This window comes from Myxocyprinus asiaticus, chromosome 31, assembly GCF_019703515.2.
Source record: "Myxocyprinus asiaticus isolate MX2 ecotype Aquarium Trade chromosome 31, UBuf_Myxa_2, whole genome shotgun sequence".
Lineage (NCBI taxonomy): Eukaryota > Metazoa > Chordata > Actinopteri > Cypriniformes > Catostomidae > Myxocyprinus > Myxocyprinus asiaticus.
The window spans coordinates 29131960-29152740 of NC_059374.1; the positions used below are offsets into that span (position 1 = coordinate 29131960).

At 36.9% G+C, this 20781-nt stretch overlaps 1 protein-coding gene across 4 annotated transcripts in view; it reads left to right on the forward strand.

Moving 5' to 3' along the window:
- The window catches only part of myo1cb (myosin Ic, paralog b), a 78677-nt gene that overhangs the window by 32348 nt on the left and 25548 nt on the right, over positions 1 to 20781 (forward strand). For 2 of the 4 annotated variants that reach the window (XM_051665160.1, XM_051665162.1), the window contains 2 exons: positions 18814 to 18969; positions 19886 to 20001. In XM_051665160.1, coding sequence (XP_051521120.1) covers positions 18814 to 18969; positions 19886 to 20001 — 272 coding nt within the window. Of the gene's footprint in view, positions 1 to 3523; positions 3706 to 17442; positions 17626 to 18813; positions 18970 to 19885; positions 20002 to 20781 lie in introns of those variants that run through there. The other 2 variants (XM_051665161.1, XM_051665159.1) reach the window with 2 other exon arrangements.

Sequence of the window (20781 nt, forward strand, 5' to 3'; positions counted from 1 at the left end):
TCCGTTCTATAGCCATGTACAAGGCTGTCAAATTGAAATTGAGTTCAACAAATATTCGAAGATAAGAATGCACATTTGAATGCTAAAATGAGCCTTCGAATTTTGGATGTGTGCCAAGCACTGATGACAACTTACATTCTTAGGATAAAACAGAATGTGGGTGTCTCAAGCCACTTTTTAAAGGTTGAATTTCCTTTTTTATTAACACAGTGTCTAAACAAATGCATCATTACTGTGAGAGACAATGAAAAACAGCGAGATACGATGCAACAGTCAAACATATCCGCCCAGCGCATGCTTGCATAGAAAAAGAGGTATGTGTTCGGAGTGAAGTGTCCCCAGAGGTGGAGGTCTTTGGCAGTTGTGTCTTGACTGTGCCTTGTTCTCTTATCAGCGTCACACTGCATGAGCATTAACCACGTACATACAACTGTATTTAATGAAAAGCACTGTGGTACCACCAGTATTATGGAGCTTGAGTGCGTTGTAGTAACATGGCCTGGTATAGGCTACTGTACAACACTAAGTTAACATAGAACAGTCTATTAAAGTGTTTTTTTCATTTAACTTTTTACTTAATATTTGAGAATACAAAATGGCTTAATCTTTTCTTGACTTAAGACTTTATCATTAAACACATTTGTTAACAGCCAAATATGTTGTTACAATAAACAATCGCTATAATGCGGTGCTGATTGGTTTATATAGTTTTTTTTGCGCCCTCTTTTGGACGTAGGAGACAATGTCGAAATCAGATTTGTCCCCCTACCTGAAATAATGTCTTAAAAATTTGAATATAATTCAAATTTTGGTAATATTTCAGTGTAAATTTAGAAATTAGTTTCTCAGCCCTGTTGACAGCCCTAATGTAAAAAGGTGGGGCACTAACACTTGTCATTATTGCCAGAGATCAAAGGACAGCAATAAGACAGGTTTTAAAAGATGGATATGATATGATCAAAGAGACCGGACAATGGGATGATTTCAAACAGTTGTTTGTTTATCCCGTTTCATAGACAACCATTGTAATCTATTGACCACAGCTGCTCGTCAAAATTAAAAGTTTAGTGTACACACAATGATAGAAGTGCGTGTGCAAAATTATCTGAGATCAGTAAAGTTGAAGTTAGTTTTGTAGACAAATATAAACTGTGCCTACTTATTAATTTCTTTACAAAGCAATGTTTTTTTTTTTTTTTTTTCAAATGGATTAGTTGGACTAATAGTAAAGGGAAATATACATCTGAACACTAGAGGGAACAGAGTTGTAATTTATGCAAAGGGTGGCTACTTTGAAGAAGCTAAAATATATGAGTTTTTATTTGTTTATTGTTATTGTTCATTTTTTTGTCACTGCATTATTCCCATACTTCTGTTTGTGTTATTTAATAGTTTTAATGACTTTACTATTATTCTAAAATGTGGAAAACAGTAATATTAAGGAAGAAGTAGGCATGTCCAAACTTTTGACTGGTAGTGTGTAGTGCTCGGCTCAGTATAGAGCTGTAACCTGTTCTTACATGTTGGTACTGTAATGTCAATGTTCACACAGAGAGAGAGAGAGAGAGAGAGACTAGCTCGCACCATCTGGAAAATATTAGGCTACTCAGATTCCAGCAGGCGTGGTCTCTATGTTGGCCGAAGTGGGAGGAGCTTGCAAGTGTGAGAGATTGATTGATAGGAGAGACAGAAAGAGGCTAGGATTTATTAGCATTAATTGGTGCAACAAACTCACACCGTGTCTCAATTGCAACTTTAACACGACACTGCTGCTCTCCTGTATTATGGAAAGCCTTAAAATCGTGTAAGAGGGCAGTCTGTTTCATAGATGTCAGCCTTACAGCTTCTCTATGCAGAATTATGTCATTTGGATGAGCATAGGTAGTGACCTTGCATTGTACATTGGCATTGTACGTCATGAATTTGGAAGATGGTTTTATCCAACGTGACTTGAAGTGCATTCACGGTTTACATTTATTAGTATGTTTGTTCCCTGGCTATCGAACCCATGACCTTGGCATTGCTGCTATTGCACCAGTTGAGCTACAGGTACCTTGGTTAGAGGGATAGTTCACCCAAAAATGAAAGTTCTGTTATAATTTTCTCACCCTCATGTTGTTCCAAACCTGCATGACTGAAAAGATTAGCAGAATGGCCTCAGTCACCATTCATTTTCAGGTGAGTTATTGATGCCAGAAATTTCATTTTTGGATGTACTATCCCTTTAAGATTTACCTGTGTGCTGTCTTTGGATGTAACAGGTGGTGTGTTGTGTTTATCTTGGGTGGAGTGGAGAAAGTGAGGTGTGTCTTTAGACATATTAACCCTTTACCTGATATCGGAAGGCTTAACCATGCTCTCTCTCTCTCGCTCGCTCGCTCGCTCGCACTCTGTATGTAGGCATTTGCAGCCATTATTTCAAAACATCTTGTTGATAATTAGCAGAGATCCTTCATAAGTCTCTGGGCCCTCCAACACTTCCTCAGCTGTAAAAATACATCAGTTTTAGTTTTGGTCTTCTTGTTCTTTCTATCTGTTCTATCTCTGTTTCTATAGGTGTTTATAAACCAAAGCAAATAGCTTTAAATCAGACCTATAGCTAAAGCTGTACGTTAAAATGATATGCCTATGACATCAGGCTGTAAATTCAAAGTATACCTCCATAATTACATGCGAATGTGACCTGTGTGTGCACTGCAAAGTGCACTTGGCCTCATTTTTCTATCTCTTGCAACTGAGCCAAGTTTTAGCATATCAGTCTTGCCTCCTTGACTGTTCCCTATTTGAGATCTGCCTCAAATCTGCTTCAGCATGCATTAGGGCGGGTGGGGGGGGAAAATGGGAGTGGACCAAGGCAGGAAGAGAAGGAAAATTCACTTGGCAAAATCAATAGCTGCATTTCATCATTTCATCCAACACTTAATGCTAGTTAAGTAGATTTCCAAAGATCCAAATACCAAATCCTTGAGTCCTGGAGTCTGTCAGCATGAGACGGCATGTTTTTATTGGTTTTACCTTACATTTTGATGGTCGTTTCCAGATATGTGTTTCTTTTGTCTTTAAAGGGATAGTTCACTCAAAGGTGAAAATTGTCAGTTTACTCACCTTCATGTTGTTCCAAACCTGTATGACTTAATTTCTTCTGTGAAACACAAAAGATGATGTTAGGCAGTATGTAAGTTGGTCTCAGTTACCTTTTACTGCATCTTTTTTCCATACAATGAAAGTGGCGACTGAAGCTAACATCTGTCTAACATCTCCTTTTGTGTTCCATGGAAGAACTAGCCCTTTATTATTTTTAAACAGCCAAAGGCTGGTTTATAAGGACAGGTGCATAGGGCTACTACAGGGGGCCCAATTTTTAGCTTTCACTGTAAATCCCTTTGCAGGAGGACAGAGCGAACAAGCCGAGGGAAGCAGAGAGGGGGAGTGTGTCACTTTTCAGAAGGACTGACTCGTTCCTCCATAGGCAGCAAGGGGGAGATTGAGAGAGAGAGAGAGAAAGAAAGAAAGAAACGCAAAGAAGGAGAGGAAAGTTAAAGCTGAAGAAATGGCAGCTGGGACGCTCCCACACATGGAGCAGAAGTTAAAATAACAAATGCGGCGCACTTTTTCAAACGAGAGCCGTTGTTTTGGAAATATAAATCATTTATATAGTTACAGCAACATTCTGGGAAGAACGCAAAGATGAAGTATCGAGCCATGGTAAGAACCACAGCACGTTCCATACTAAACAAAACCAGCTGGGACAATTCTGCTGTGTCAGTATGGGGCTTACAGAAAGTGAAATATATGTGGTTGTAGTGCAAAGCCATGCAAGGGGGAGGGGTCTGATTGTTGATATATTTTTGCGTTTAGATTATGTAATGACTGGCTAACATGATTTGAATGCAAGTGAACATATCACATGGAATACATACATTAATGGTTGACCAATAACTAGAGATACCAAACACTAGAGAGCAATATGACTGGTTGCTATATGTAAAAGCAGAAATTTATCAGCATTATCAATTGACTGGGCTGTTGTAAATTTTGAAACTGATACAAGGAAGAGTTAACACTTTTGACAAGCAGGCACCGATATTGGTCAATTTATTGCTCTGGTCGATTTGTAAGAGATAATCTAAAGTCAGCTGGTCATTACCACAAAAATAAATGACACAGAGCAGAGGGGTTTCACACTGAAGGATTTATTGTGTGATAATGACTGGCTGACTGTAGTTTTTACAGCGTATTACCAAATAAATAATAACATTTTTCATGAAATATTGATTTGAGAAACAGTCTCCAGAAACAGCTGAATTCATCCTCCGGTTTGCTTCAGAGTTTTGTAAGGTGTTTGTTGTGAAAATGACTTTCTGACCAGATTACATGCTTCATTACATATTTTGCTGCAGTTTCCCAGTAAACTGTCCAGCGAAGGGTGCTAAAAGTGAGTGAAATGGTGTAGTAATCAGATAAGGTTTTTAAGATGAATATTAAATGGAGGTTTTAATGAGTAAAACATACCTCCCTAACTTAGAACTTGAACCTAAACCTAACCAAAAAGCAAATGAGAGGTAAACAAAACTGACATCCTTACCCTAAACCAACACCTAAACCTACTCAGTAGTGCCAAAAAAAGCAAATGCGACATGAAAAGCACATTTTCTTAAGGAACCACGTCATTTCGTGTCACTTCTATGACACTTTTGTCTCACGTGTCAGCTAGCATGCCTGGCTGGGCTCGAGCCACAGTCCTCCAAGTTCAAATTCCAACACTCTATGAGGTGAGCTACCGTACAATTTAATCATGTTGCAGTAAGTGTGTTAATGTAGGTGGGTCTGTAATGCAAGTGTTAAAGTGTATTGTTTTTCAAATGATGCGTTATAGTAAAAGTGTTTAGATTGCATAACATGATAGCAGTTTATGAGTAATAGTGTGAAATATAAAGGTTTATAAAGTCATAATCAGCCATTGTAGTTGTGATTTGTGTGAAAGTGAATAAAACGAACAGTTGTTGTAGAGCCTCTAGTGTTCATTTCACCAGGAAATTACGACAAAATGTAGAACACGGCATGTAAAACTGAGTTTGCACAGTTTAGTTAAAGTAACGTTCATTTTATGAGACTAGGTTGAATAAATAAATGGACAAGAAATACTGATTTGAGTTCATATTATTTTCTTAGTTTATTCGTAAAAATCGCAGAGTTATACAAGTAGAAAAGATGACTTTCAAGCTCTTTAAACAAGTAATTAAAGGAATAGTTCGCCCCCCAGAATTTTAATTCTGTCATAATTTGCTCAACCTCATGTTGTTTTTAAACCTGTATGATTCTTTTTTCTTTTTTTAATCCATTTTTTCATTACAGTAACAATGGAAAGAGCCTCACTTTAAAGCTTAAAAAAAGACCCAAAAGTATCATGAAAGTAGTCAATGCGACTCATGCATCATACTCCATGTCTTCTGAAGGCATTTGTTAGATTCTTGTGAGAAACAAACTGAATTTGAAATAATTTTTCAGTGAAAATATTTGCATCTTTTGCACGTTCATGTGCGCCATGAGAGAAGCTCGTTCACAGTGGCATGCATGTTCACGTGAAAACTTACATTGTTTTTAGCACCATTTGTGTTTTGCATAAGAAAGAAAGTCAAACAGGTTTGGAACAACATGAGGGTTAATAAATTATGACTGAATTTTAATTTTGGGGTGAACTATTCCTTTAACATTTACCTTTTTTTGATTCAACATAGCCAATTCTTTCATCTAATTTTAAGCCGCCACCAAAAATTGTTTCAAACGAAGCCAATGCAGCATCAACTTTTTGCAACGTTTTTGAAATGTAACTTGTAGACAAGCAGAGTGATATAAACAGAGAAGCGCCAGTGAAGTACTGTTAAAGTACATATCATATAAAATTATGTATGAGTGGATTAGAAGTTTGTTGATCTTCTCAGCCTCTTTTAGGTCGGACAGACTGACTGTTAGTATCTGTTTATGCACTAGTGCCATCTCACAGTTAAGCAATCACTGGCTTAGACCCAGCAGTCACTGTTAAATTCCTGGCTAAAAAGAGAGTAAGAGTGAGAGAGTGTCAATGAAACTACTACATTTCTTCCTGTCTGTGTCATCCTCAACCTTCTTCTGATAGTCAACAGTAACTTCAACAACAAGCACACAACAAGAACCTTAGTGTTCGAGTTTTGAATTGTGGTGTTGTCTCAGACCTTTCACTCATTCAAAGCTGTCATACCATGTTATGCTACGGCTGTCATTTGCTGAGCATAATTTAACATTCAAATAAATGCACCTCATGTCAGTAGTAGTTTAGACAAGATTGTGTTTCATAGCTTTGGGAAACATTTGAACATAAGCAAATAACTTCTGATGTTTGATGAATATGTGACATCAGATTTCAGAGCTAAGAGGAATTGCAGCATACCTTCACGTGCCACAGTGCGGTTTCACCCGAGATTCCACAGAGTAGCTATAGAGCAAAACTTCTCACAGGAAGATACAGATCTCAGGCAGAGGTAATGAAGTTTACACAGTGACACACTGCTCTGAACGGTGAGGAGACGTGACATACTTGCAACCACAGAGATAAGGACAACTGTAACTATGCAATACCAGTCAAAGTTTTGGACACACTTGATTGAATTTATGTTTCTCATGGTCTTAAAAATCTTTTAATCTAAAGCCTAATGTCTGACTGTTGAATTTAGTTTTGTAGAAAAAGTGTGCCTCGTATATTTGTTCACAAAGCAAAAATGTAAATTATTAGGTGTTCAGGCACAAAGTGCTGAAACGCTATTGTAATTGTAAGGATTTTTATTATTATTATTATTATTATTATTATTCTGCCCTAAAACTGATTGTGCAGACCAAACCATAAGGCCTAGAGACTTAGTAGTACTCCGGCTGGCTATATATGCCAATGAAGGGTGTTAAAGTGAACAAAACAAAGGTCAAGAAACAAAATTCTTTTTTCCATGTGATTCCTTGGGTAATTGTGAATCAAATCGTTTTTGTCAAATTTTAGCTCCACCCTCTAGATTTTCAACAATTTTAGACTTTTTACTAAACCTACTTTTTCAAACTGTTTGGCTGATATGAACCAAACCAGTGCAGAAAGATTCCCAATATCAATAATTATCGAAAAAATTTGAACTTTTAATTAATCATTGTAACAGTATACCAAAATGTAATATGTGGGTGTGGCCACTTTTGCGAATGGGATATTTTTACAAAATTTAAGATTAGAGCCCAACCGATATGGGATTTTTGAGACCGATACCGATTTTAGAGGGGGAAAATTCAGTTGATATTATTACCGATATGGTGGCTGATATAGTTAATTTTTGAGCTATGAAAACAGACCTTTTCTATGTGGATTTTTCACCGATATGACTATGCAAAGGTACTCAGAAGGCTGCTTTCTTAAACAAATATTTTTATCAAAGAATATTTGACAATTATTGTACATTGTCAACAAATTCTAGAAATGAACACTGAGAAAATAAAGAATAAATAAAAATAAAATAAATAGCTAAATAAACATCAGTATTAATGTTTAGTATTAGTCAAATGCTGACCATTAAAATAAAGAATAAATAAAAATAAAATAAATAGCTAAATAAACATCAGTATTACTGTTTAGTATCAGTCAAAAGCTGACTATATTAATCCTGCCGAGTCCAGATAAACAGCGGCAGCGGTGTTACACCGTATTCTGCGGTACAAGTTCAGGGGAAACTTTCAACGGTGGAAAACCAGACTTTTAAATATTACATTTTGTAAATGCAACGCCTGGAATTGTTCGGTTGAAGGGAGTACCAAACTATGAATCCTGAACAAAACAGTTTGGTGAATACATGTTTACTCATTAGCTTCCACTCAGCTGACAACAATGAAAGTAGCTACGTGATTAGCTAGATAGCTATAAGCTCGTTGTCACGGAGAGTAAAAGATTGACATGGTTTTTTTTACTTTACAGCATTTGTGTTTCACCAACAATGTAATAATATAGCGTGAAATCAACACTCAACAGACACAATTCACCACCGCACCGTTGTCTGCTGAGCTGCAAAAAGATGCTCTGATGCTTACCTTTCAATCTGCTACATTACTTACTGCACTGACAAATTTTAGCTGGCTAACATAGCAAACAATGGCAAAGATAAACATGAGTGACATGGTTGTCAGGGACAGGGTTAATGTTATATTAGTAATATTGAAAAGGGAAAATGATGGGGTCATTGTTTAATAACTTTCCAGTATGTATTTCACAAACTAGATAGCAACTTACCGAGAAGAGACCACTGAAGAGCCACCGTCAGCTCAGCTCTGTAAACAATGGAGTCTGAGCGCGATCTGCTGGACAAACTACGCTATGACACCAATTCTAAAGCATTGTTTTCTGCATTATATGTTCTGGAAAAAAGTTTTCACATCGGCGCATATCGGTAAAATATACGCTGATACCGATATATCAGTGAAAGGCTAATATCGGCCGACAATATCGGCATAAGATACTTATGTAGGAGGTCAAGCCGAGGACATGTGAAAAAAAACTGCAAGGCTATACCAAGTGACTAACGTAAAAATGGCTCTAACTATGGAACCATTGGTCCGATCGGCTTGAAATTTTGCATGCAGTGTCATTGTCCAAGGTGCTGTCAGGGTCTATGAGGACAGTAGCATATCTTGAAAAACATGGCCATCGACCGATCAAATTTCAGCAGCTATTAGACAGGGTTAAATAAAAGGCAGATCGTAACAAAACATGATAGGCCTATTTGTCTCTTGTTCCAAGAGCGTTGTGCAAAATGTAAAAAATAAAAAATGGCCACTGGGAGGCGCTATCGTGTTTTACATGCGTGCAATTGGTTGTACACTCACTGAGCACTTTATTAGGAACACTTTACTGCTCGAACCAGTCTGGCCATTCTCCGTTGACCTCTCTCATCAACAAGGCATTTCTGCCCACAAAACTGTTGCTCACTAGATGTTTTTTGTTTTTGGCACCATTCTGAGTAAACTCTTGTGTGTAAAAATCCCTGAAGATCAGCAGTTACAGAAACACTCAAACCAGCCCGTCTGGCACCAACAATCATGTCATGATTGAAATCACTGGGATTCTATTTTTCCCCATTCTGATGGTTGATGTGTACATTAACTGAAGCTCCTGACCCATATCTGCATGATTTTATGCATTGCACTGCTGCCACATGATTGGGTGATTAGATAATCGCATAAATAAGTAGGTAAACAGGTGTTCCTAATAAAGTGCTCAATAAGTGTATGTTTCACACAGACATACATTATTAATATCATATTACAACATTGCCTCAAGAACCAATAGTTCTATTTAAAATAGTTAATATTTTAGATTATTTAAAAAACACACTTTTTCGAACAAGTCCTAAGTCGTTCATCCGATCTGAACCAAAGTAGTGCAGAGAGATTCTCTAGAGTCTCATTATCAATAATTATAAAAAAAAAAAAAACATTTTGATTCATTGTCACAACAATACGCCAAAATGTACAAAGTGGGTGTGGCCACTTTTACTTTAAAAGTTATAACTCTTGAAAGGAATGAGATATATTCTCCAAATTTCTGACACTTGTTTAGGAGGCCAGTCTGAGGACACACACAAAAAAATTGCACACCTCTGCCTCTTGGCGATAACATAGTTTTGATGACTACTATTATTCAAAGATGTGGAAATTAGTAATCATAAAAAATTGTTAGGTGTGTTAAAACATTTGGTAGTGTACATCTCATTACAGAAGCTAGCTTTGTGACCTTTAGGCACAATGATGACTGGACAGAAAACACTGTAATAATAAATCTGTATTGTTCTTTATAAGAGAGCACTGCTGAGTCCAGTAGTTGTCCTGACTCGTGCTCTTCAAATGCCCTCTGGACATGAATGCCTTCCATTGTATGGAAGCTGGAATGAAGGATAGTTGGTCACTTCATATCTTCTCCTAGTCAAAAAGTGTGTGACAAAGTTTGTTTATGAGTTTAGCATGTGGAGGGGTGGGTACACCAGAGCATATGACTCTTCACCTGTTTAGGCAGAGCTAGTCACACCTGTCTGTCAACTTTCCCCCTGGAGCCTGACACCCACCAGCTGACTTTCCAAACCAACACAGCCCCTTGAACACAAGGAAAGCCATCAGCTCAGCAGTCCAGAGTAAATTACAATGCTACCCATGGAATTTCTCGCCATATGAGAAGCAGTAATTAAAGGAGCATTGTAAGGCATCTTCTTATGAAGGTTTATTGATAAAAGTGGTTTAGTGAAAAGATGATATGATATGGAAAGCACGCAGTAAGGTCTCTGCCAACATTTTGGCTTTGAAACTTTATTCTTTTTCCACTTTGCACAGAGTTTTCTTCACCCTTTAGGGGCCGTTTGCACCAAACACATTTTTGCATCAGTCTGCTGTGTTTTTTAAAATTGTTTTTCTGTGTAAAAATATTCTAGATGGACACTTTTGACCATTTGCGCTGCTTCTTGCTGTTTTTTCAGCATCTCGTTTTTTAGACGTCGTGTCAAGTTAAAAGCACTTTAACTTTAAAAAAATAAATAAATTCTGAGACACCTGCATAGTGTTCTGTTGGTTGGGCTGTGTCCCAATGCATTACAACGTCAATTTTATGACCATCAACAACTTTTTTATTGTCAACATGAAAAACGGGAAAATTTGCTTACAGATATATTAAAATAGATGAACATGTTCTAAAAAGCACACTTTGGAGAAGTGCTAAAATTACCCCCCTCCTCCCCTGACCATCTGCAGTAATCTAAACTGCAGGCGTTAGACCTTTTTACATTTATCTTTACAAAAAACAAATGAAGAAAACCAGAGAAACCCAACGAGAAATCCTTACATGTGTTATCATTGATGTTTAAGGTTGTGGGAACCCTCTTTGATGGTTATGCTCCTATCCTCAGTTTTAATCGAGCCACTCTGTCCATCTCCACCACTGGAACTTTCCTGCTGGAGAACAGAAGAGAAGTGAAAGGTAACAAGTGAGCCAGATGACTCAGTCAGGATGGAAATAGTTGGTAACCTCAAAAAGCTCAAAATCATAAGCAAGCAGTTAAGATTGGTTTTTCTTTTCCACCATTTTCCCCATTCCTGGCGAGAAAGGGAGGAGCACAATACTTTCCTCTATATATCTAGGAATGTGCCCTTTATTCACTGCATTCATTACTTATGGAAAAATGCATGATACTTACTCCTCTTGTTTGTCAACTTACAGTTATATTGGGAGTTGTTAATATTCTGTTCTTGGTTTGCAAAAAAATACAAAATTACACTTTTGGCTGTATTATAATTCCCTTAAATCCAAATTAAAGGAATATCAGGGTTCAATACAAGATCAATCTACAACATTTTCAAAAAGGCAATAATCTGGGTAACAGTGAGGCACTTACAATAAAAGTACATGGGGCCAATCCATAAACATTTACTGTAAATACTCCCTGTTTCTAAAGAATAGACACTGGATGTAAGCAATATATATGTTAGCATGGTTTTAGTGTGATAAAATGTGAAAAGTTTTTATTACAACTTCGTTGCCATGACAACGTAATGTTGTAAACCTTAGAACGACCGTAAAAATTACAACAAATTTACAGGTCAAATAATACACAATTTTTAACAGCAGAATTAATGTAAGTGCTTTTATAACATTTTAAGTTTCACCTCTCTGCCTTTTAAACTTTCCAAAAATGGGCCCCATTTACTTCCATTTATATAAGTGCCTTACTGTAACCTTGATTTGTACTGTTTTAAAGAAAAGGATGGACGAGACGAAATTATGTTTCGTGGTAATCAACATTATGCCACAAATGCTGCCTATTGAGCTTAACTTGTATTAACGCTGAAATAATAGAGCTTTAAATAGAGTGTTTGATCTGTTCGTTCACTCTTTTAAAAATCAATCTTTGTATCGTAGCTCTGGTCCCTATATGTCTGCTTCCAAAGATTGCTTGTGTCGTTTTGCAATGTGAGAAGTGCTTACAAAGACAGCCTGACTCAGCAGATCTCTAATAGAACTCTGCCCACACAAATCAGTAGGATTTTGGAAGGTCAAGCAAAAGGCAATTATTGTTCAATTCTTTCCAATTCATTTGCAAGCAGATGCCTCTCCCTTCTTAATATTTACAAGCTTTTCAGAGAAGGTCAGTGAAATGAAATTTGCCTTTGGTCCTTTCTAGAGCCTTTCAGTCCTTTGCTTTCATAGCAGGATTTGGAAAAAGTGAGCACATGGCAAAGGTGTGTAGTTTGCCATATAGACCAGCATGCATGGGAAAGGGGACCAGGGTGGGAGCAGGAAATCAAATCCATATAGCCCCCAGAAGAACAATGCCATAATGGAGCCGGTTTGTGGAGAAAGTAGCTTAGGAAGGAGCCTTTGTGGGAAAAGGGTCTCCTTTCCGGATATTGCGCATTTATTGTTTTAGATGTCTGGTTCAGAAGGCTGTGGTCTGCAAATGAGTAGCGCCTTTTACCTACACAAAGAGGCACCAAATCACTTTCCCGTGCTTCAGATTCACTGTTATTTTTTGCACTCTAATCTCTATCTTGGCTCGTACTTTTCTAATACAGCTGAAACTTTCTATTGCACCACTTTTCATGTTACGGTCTCCTTAAGATAATTCGCTTATGTTGTATCCTTCCTCATTTTGTAAGTTGCTTTGGGTAAAAGCATCTGCTAAATTAATACATTTAATTGACTTTCGGTGGCTCAATGGGTTTCTTGGTGATGTTCAAATAACGCTGGCTAACAAGGACACAGAATGTTCAGAGGACTCCTTGTTAGTGAGTAGACGCCATATGTGTCTCAAATGAAAACGAAACTGTGAGGGATTGAAGCCTGTTCAACATGTTGAACAGTTGTGTACTTGGGAGCCGATCATTCAGTAGACAAAACATTGACAAACGTCTTTCTGCAAATTTTTAGTTGACAAAGTTCTGGAAAACATCTTTAACAGACTCATTTTTGTTTACGTCATCTACTATGGTGTAATGAGTATTAATGCACAGAAATGTTGACAAAGTTAAAACAAATCTGTATTGTAAAAGTGTTGTCTCAGTGTTAGTGGTTCAGTGGAAATTATCTGTCAAGGGTTTAACACACACTATATTTGAGTTAGCTAACAAATGTCATGGTCTGTCTGCCTAGTCTGCAAATTTTGTTTTGAATATGACACCATCACTGGTGTTTACTGTCAATTTTGTGTCACTGCTACTATTATGGAATGTGGGACTGACTGTCAGCACTCTTATTTGCAAGTGATCAGATCGAATGTGGTGTTCACGACAAGTGAAAAATGAAGGCAGCCCGCTTTTTGTTATTTTCTCTGAGCACCCCAGTTCATGAAAGTGGTGGTCGCATGCAGATCCTAGGAACATTTGGTGACAGCAAATTTTGAGTGCAGCTTGCTAAGGCAAGAATAATTATTATTGCTCATACTTAAGGCTCTGATATACTTCAGGAGACGTTCTTCTTCGTTCAGGGTAAATAGAAGTTCTAAACAGTCGAGCAACAGTATACTGTTTTCAAACAATAAAAGAGAATACAGACAAAAGAATGGTGATAGAGGCATATCTTACTTTAGAAAGATGTGTGAATGGCTTTCGCTGCAGATGGCACATGAGTGAATGGGCACTTGAGAGTATTTGAGTAGATTTGATTCCTTGTAGACTAATTAAACAAAAAAATCACATGGCATAGTCTTGGAAAATGTCTTTATGCAAACAATCGTACAGATGTAGGTAAATTTGCACCAGCTAGTTAATAATAGCATGCAGGTGCTGATGTTGAATACTGACTGAAAAACAAAGTAGTAGGTGGAGTTTCAGGTCAAGCCTACCAATGGCGTCGAGAAGGTGTTTAGCAGCTGGTTAAGTTTTCCTAAATGTTCGCCCAGGCGAGCTGTTACGAACCATCGAAATGAATGCAAAAACGAATGCTTTTTTGTCAGATTTTGTTCTAAATGACATCATACCTGTTTGTTCTTCGATTTCATATGAAGTATATCTGGGCCTTTTAAGGGATAGTTCACCCAAAAATGAAAATTCTATCATCATTTACTCACCGTCATGCCATTCTAGATGTGTTTCTTCTGCTGAACACAAACAAAAATTTTTAGAAGAATATTTCAGCTCTGTAGGTCCATACAATGCAAGTGAATTGGTACCAAAATTTTGAAGCTCCAAAAGCACAAAAGCAGCATAAAAGTAATCCATATGACTCCAGTGGTTAAATCCATATCTTCAGAAGCGATATGATAGGTGTGGGTGAGAAACAGATCAATATTTATTTCCTTTTTTACTATTAATTCTCCTCCGTGCCCAGTGGATGGCGGTATGCACAAAGAATACAAATTTGCCAAAAGCAAAAGAAGAAAAATGTGAAAGTAAAAGTTTAAATTGGAGATTGATATTAAAAAAAGGACTTAAATATTGATCTGTTTCTCACCCACACCTATCATATCGCTTCTGAAGATATGGATTTAACCACTGGAGTCATATGGATGGCTGCCTTTGTGCTTTTGGAGCTTCAAAATTTTGGTCACCATTCACTTGCATTGCGATATTCTTCTAAAAATCTTTGTGTTCAGCAGAAGAAAGTCATACACATCTTGGATGGGATGAGGGTGAGTAAAGGATGAGAGAATTTTCATTTTTCGGTGAACTATTACTTAAAGATGATAAAACTGGTAAAAAAAAAAAAAATAAAAAAAACCCCCATAGACGAGAGGTCAGGAACCTTTTTTCACTAATGAGCCAATTTTAAAATTTTTGGTTGATGCATTTTTTTCGAAAGAGCCATAACACAAACAAATAATTTACTATTTTCAAAAACAAAGTTTTTCAGTAAAATAAAATGTTTATATTGGCCATAGACTACTCAAAAACACAAAAACAAACAAATATAGGTAACAGGTAACAAGTTGGAATATGGAATTGAGTACACATGTTTGTGCGGGTCTCCCTAAAATTACTTTTTATATTTACAATTGTTCATGAAAAATGTAATTTCCCTTTTGGGTTGGGCGATATGTAAAAAATATTTTAACGATAATCAGCTTTAAAATATCGCAATATCCGATTATATGGTCAACCCCTTCTGCCAAGGGTCGGTGAATATTTTGCTTTATTGATTTTGTTTTAAAAATTAAATTTATTGAAACACGAAAAACAAAGACATTTCTAAATTCAATTTGCACTATAAACAAAATGAAAAAAATAAAAATAAATTAAAATAACTAAGTGATTAAAAAATATTATATATAACCACCTCCCCAAATCCAAACATTTACTGTCTCCAACAGCCCCATTTGCCATCACGCAAGCATCCGTCAACGACACCAAGTGAAAAATGAGGCCTGCTAACAGCCTACAAATTAAGAACTAAAGACAATTATAAATGTAAAGATAATTATAATAATCATCATAATAAATAAGCCTAATAAATTCCCTTGTGTTCCCACAAAATGCTGCCAAATGTGTGTTCTTATCGAATGTGTTTGTATTGTGTTTTGGTTATACAGTTAATGCTGCCTAAAGAAAAGAAAATAGAACTCAATTTTAGGTTCAAGGTGAATGTGTCTTATATCACTTTATGATTTAATCACTTTCGTCTTTGTTTCTTTAATACAAAGATACCTGTATATATTACTGAACCTGCAGAGTTGCGTTCACAATGTGTAAGAGCGAACTGCTCCTTGGAAATAAAGCAAACTAAACTCACAGCACCTCACGAGATGATCGGAGATCATTTGCAGCATTCTCATAGACTACATTATTCTTGCAAACAGTTTTCAGTCGAATGAATCAGAGAAAAAGGAGTGATAACTCTTTACACATGCTTGTTCCACGAGACAGGGTCCCGTTGCACGCCTCTGAACAAACAGCGAATCAGACAAAAGCATTGACGGGTTTTCTGTTGTCTGTTCTTAAAAATATAATAAAGTGGGTTTCTTCAAGTGCGTGTCTTTGTGACTAACAGCATTTCTTGTCATGTGCCACTCCGAGACGTCTTACAGGTCAAAATTACTTGTGCATGAAATACCTGCATTTGAACGAGGAGCTTGCGAACTGGATTGAGCCTTGTCGCATTTGGCGGGTGCCGGGAGCTATTTCACACCCTGGGCACACATAAATAACGAACGTTCATAAAATCGCTCGTAGAAAATGCTCTTAACAGCAAAGATCAATAGTTATTGGGAAACGAGGCCCAGAACTCTATGAATGTGCGTGTCTTGGAGAAACACTTTCATTGCACTCATGAACAGCAGGGCTTACTGCGCACCAGCGGTTTTCTTTCGTCTGTTCCTCAAAATATAATCGCACGTTTCGTCAAACACGCGTCTTTGTGTCTAAATTCTTGTAATATATCACTCTGAGAAGTCTTACAGGTCGCCTTTCACAGTGGCTAGTACATCAGCAAAATACTCTGCATGAAAAATCCGCATTTGGCGGGTGTTCATTTCAAACCTTGTTCACCAGGAGTAGGCTGTACGACAAATTCAGAAGAAAGGAAATCAAAACAGTGCCATTGACTTTAAGCTTTGCAGTCGCACCCACACTTTCTGCAGGAAAATTATCTCTAGAAAGTTTTTAACAATCATATGTTGGTGAATGGTGAGACACCAGGCGAGCCACTTGATTTGTAAAGAAGAACCACTTGTGGCTCACGAGCCATAGGTTCCTGACCCCTGCCATAGACCTATATCACTAAATGTGATGTGATATGTATAAATCGGATTCCATGTGGTTGTTTGCTGTATAGATTGCATAACACCAACACAAAAATGTAATGGATATGCAAAATAGAATCAGAGCCAAATGGAACAAGAGAGTTAGACTCCAGTGTTAGACCTTTAGAGTTGTCTTTGCAGCTCTGTCAGTGCAGTCAGCCAGCTGACGGATCGGGAATGAAGTCACTTCCTGGCACTACACTTGCTGACTGTTCCCACTCGCCCGTTATGTTTTCATTTCTCCTTGTTTTTCTTGCAGTTAGTCCTCCTCTCTCGGTCCTCTGTTCTGCGTCTGAGTTTCTTCTCTGTTGTACTTGTTGTACATCACCTTAATTAAAGTGCTTGCTCAGGTGTGCTGCATCTCTCTCTCTTTCTGTCTCTGTCTCTTACCCTCCAGGGGAGGGCACTTCTGTGTCAATAGCAAAACAACAGCCGTGGCAGCTGGTGCATTCACACAATGTGTCTGTGTGTGTATTTCAATGCATAATCACGCATTTGTTCATCAGAGAGTGTGTGTGTGTGTGTGTGTGTGTGTGTGTGAGTGTGTTAGTTTGTGGGTGTGAGAGGGTATCTAGATATTTCTGTTCAAGTGAGGAAGCATCACCCATTGTCCTGTATGATCAGGATTCCAGACACATCAGATGACAAGTGATTTTGATGTCCTGCTAGATCTTAGTACATTTTCGTGCCCTACTTGTTTATGCATATAGAGCATCTCTGAAATAGGATCAGTGGCTGAGGTCGTTTTGACAACATGGATTTGTCTAACATTGGGGATCTAATGCGGAAAACCCAAGCCTCCATTCTGGAGAAGGGTTTGGTCTTTAAAAATGCTGATGTGGTGAAGGATGTGAGTATGATCGTGTTTCTGTTTTACCTGCACACTTGAGTTTGGTGGAGATCTTGATAGGTTATCATTGATGTACTCAGAGATTTTGCTGTGAAAATTGATAGATTATAACTTCTTGTTTTATTTTAAAAGTTATGCAATCTATCTAATGACAGAAAACACACAGCTGTGGCACTTGAAAAACATATTGTGGTGGTGTGATTTAGTGATAGATGATATATTGGCCAGGCCAATTAATCGGACGATATTTGGCCATTTTGCGATTATCTGCAATATTGCATAAAATATTTGTTTGTTACACTGAAAAATTTGTGCACATCTGATTTGCTGTTGTTAAGTTGTATTATGTTTATCAGCATTTATATCGGCCATTGGCCATCCTGCTCTCTAGATATCGGCATCAGCCATTGAAAAACCCATATTGGTTGACCACTAGTGTGATGGTATCAGTTGGTAATTCCATGGTACTTTGATAAATTATACTAAATGATTACCATATTCACATATGATGGTATACCATGGTGCATGTCCAAAAAACTTAGTATAACCATTGTAGATCACCAAAAACATGGTAATACTATGGTACTATGGTAGGTTATTTGCTTGAGACTAATCAATTATATGAGAAGATGGTGTTGTACCATGGTACAGTGATGGTGTCAGATGGCAGTACCATTGTAACTTTTATATATACCATGGTACTGAAAGACTACCATATTCATATGACATGGTATGTGTATGGTACTTCAAATAATACCATGGTATTATCATGTTTTATGTTCAAAAAACAAGGTAATATAATACTACATTTGTATAGAGTTAATTTGCTTTACACTTCATCAGTTACGTGTAATATGGTGTCATCATCTTGTTCTTAACATTAAGCAATATGTATAATTGCAACATAATTGCGATATTTTTCAGTGAGAAAATAGTGCTTTAAAATCCAAACATTCTATCTCAGAGCAAGCAGTCCTTATCAAACATGAACTGTTTACAACAAGCTAAACTCAGTGCGGATATGAAATGGGAGGGGCAGTGATGGAGTGTTGTTTTGAGTTTATTCTCAAGTCTCTCAGAGGGCCTTGACATTCTGTGTGTATTGCAGTGTTGATATATCACTTTACACTGCTGTGCATCTGGAGGCTGTAGGTGTGAGTCTATATCTCACTTCTGGTTCTCTCTCAGGCTGTGGGCAGTGACGGAATCCGGGTGACGATGGAGAGCGCCCTGACTGCCAGGGACCGGGTGGGTGTACAGGACTTCGTCCTGCTGGAGAACCATACCAGCGAGGTGGCGTTCATCGAAAACCTCCGCAAACGCTTCAAGGAGAACCTAATTTATGTAAGAGCTGCTGATCTTATGTTTTAAGATGTTTTCAACCCTCTATTGGCCTACACGATGTTCCCTCTGGGTCACAAACCCATTATCAACACTTCACAAGCACATGATGCATACAAGATGGCAGTAAAATTTTGAATAAACTATATATAGTTCTATATATTTATTTTTTTTCCCAGTCACTAGTGCACACCCTGCTCTGGTGAACTGCCCTCAAAATTAATTATTTTTTTTATTAAAATTTATTTTTGAAAATATTCACATTTGTTAGTTAGTAAACTTTATTTTAGTTATATAAATTATTAGTATGTTGTGAGTAATTGCTTAAATGTGTGTGCTGCCTGGAGGCAACATTGTGTGAATATGGATGCAGTGAATGCAGCGTTTATAGAGAATATTGCTGTTATCATAATTTGTTTTATTTTATTTTTTATTGTCCATTATTAAATATCTAGAAGTTAATCTTATGAGCCCATTCTATTTGTTTCTGTCATCCAGCAGTTTGGTTTTTATATTCTGAGATATTGTTACAAGGAAAGTCCTTAATTTCTTTCGACTAGGGCACAATACATAAGTTTCCCCAAAATATTATTTTTTACAATTCTTTTTTTTTTTGTAGTTAGTGATTGACTGATATTGGTTTCTTAATGGCTAAATTACATGAACATAACATTTCTGAAAAAATGTATTTAAAATAATCTTTACTACAAATTTCACACAAAGACTTTAACTTTGCGAAACCTCGCATATATATCGTCAACTACTTATTTTATTTATTTATTTTTCAAAAAAGCATAAACATTTTTAACATTGCTTCTACAATGCATGCAATAAGGGGTTAATATTTGTTTTTGTACTGTTTGTCACCTTAAAATTGATATGAATGTAATTGCTGTGTGTCTTTTTATCTCTCTCACAGACATACATTGGATCAGTGCTGGTGTCAGTGAACCCCTACAAAGATCTGGAGATCTACACTAAGCAGCACATGGAGCGATACAGGGGCGTCAATTTCTATGAGGTTTCACCTCACATGTAAGCAATCACCAAGTCATAGTTACCCACTATTCTGTATCAGAGGTCTAACAACTATGTGAGATTGTTGAGTGACATGAACTGAAGTTTTGCAGCAATTGTATCATTCAGTGACGCTTATCAGTCAGCTTCCGGTCTGCTGGGATAGAAAGGCAGCGGGGTAGAGGTGATGTGAAATTTTAGGCTGATGGCTTTACACCGCTGTACCACGGTTCTCATCTCACACTGATAGCAGACTTGTAAATGTGATAAGCATTGTCTCTGCTCTCATACAGGCTGAAATAACACAGAGCCTCTCTGGTGTCACCCTACTCTTTCCTCGTGAAAATGATTGGCAACTCCGTTCTCACTTTGGGCTTTTCCACTGTTTGTGCAACAGTGGTACTCCCACCTAATAGTACTTTTAAGCTCTGCAAAAGGAATGTGTTATTTTAAAACTGCGAGTAAGGGTTGTATTTTAATGATTAATTAAATGTGTTTTTGACAGGAAGTAATAATAATAATAAATATAATTGAATTGAATTTAATTACTTGAAATATTTTAATTACTTTAGTATATTAATTGCTTTAAATAATGTGTTTTTTTTATAAGAGTTAATGTAATATGTTATTAATATTATTTTATTTTAATTAAATACCTACAATTTAATGGAATTAAAATACAAAATAATGAAAAACATTATTATTTAATTGCTTAATATATGTAATTAGTATTTTATCTGTAAAAACAGTCAGTCAATTTATTAATTTTTTCATTGTTTAATGACTAATTTAATTTAA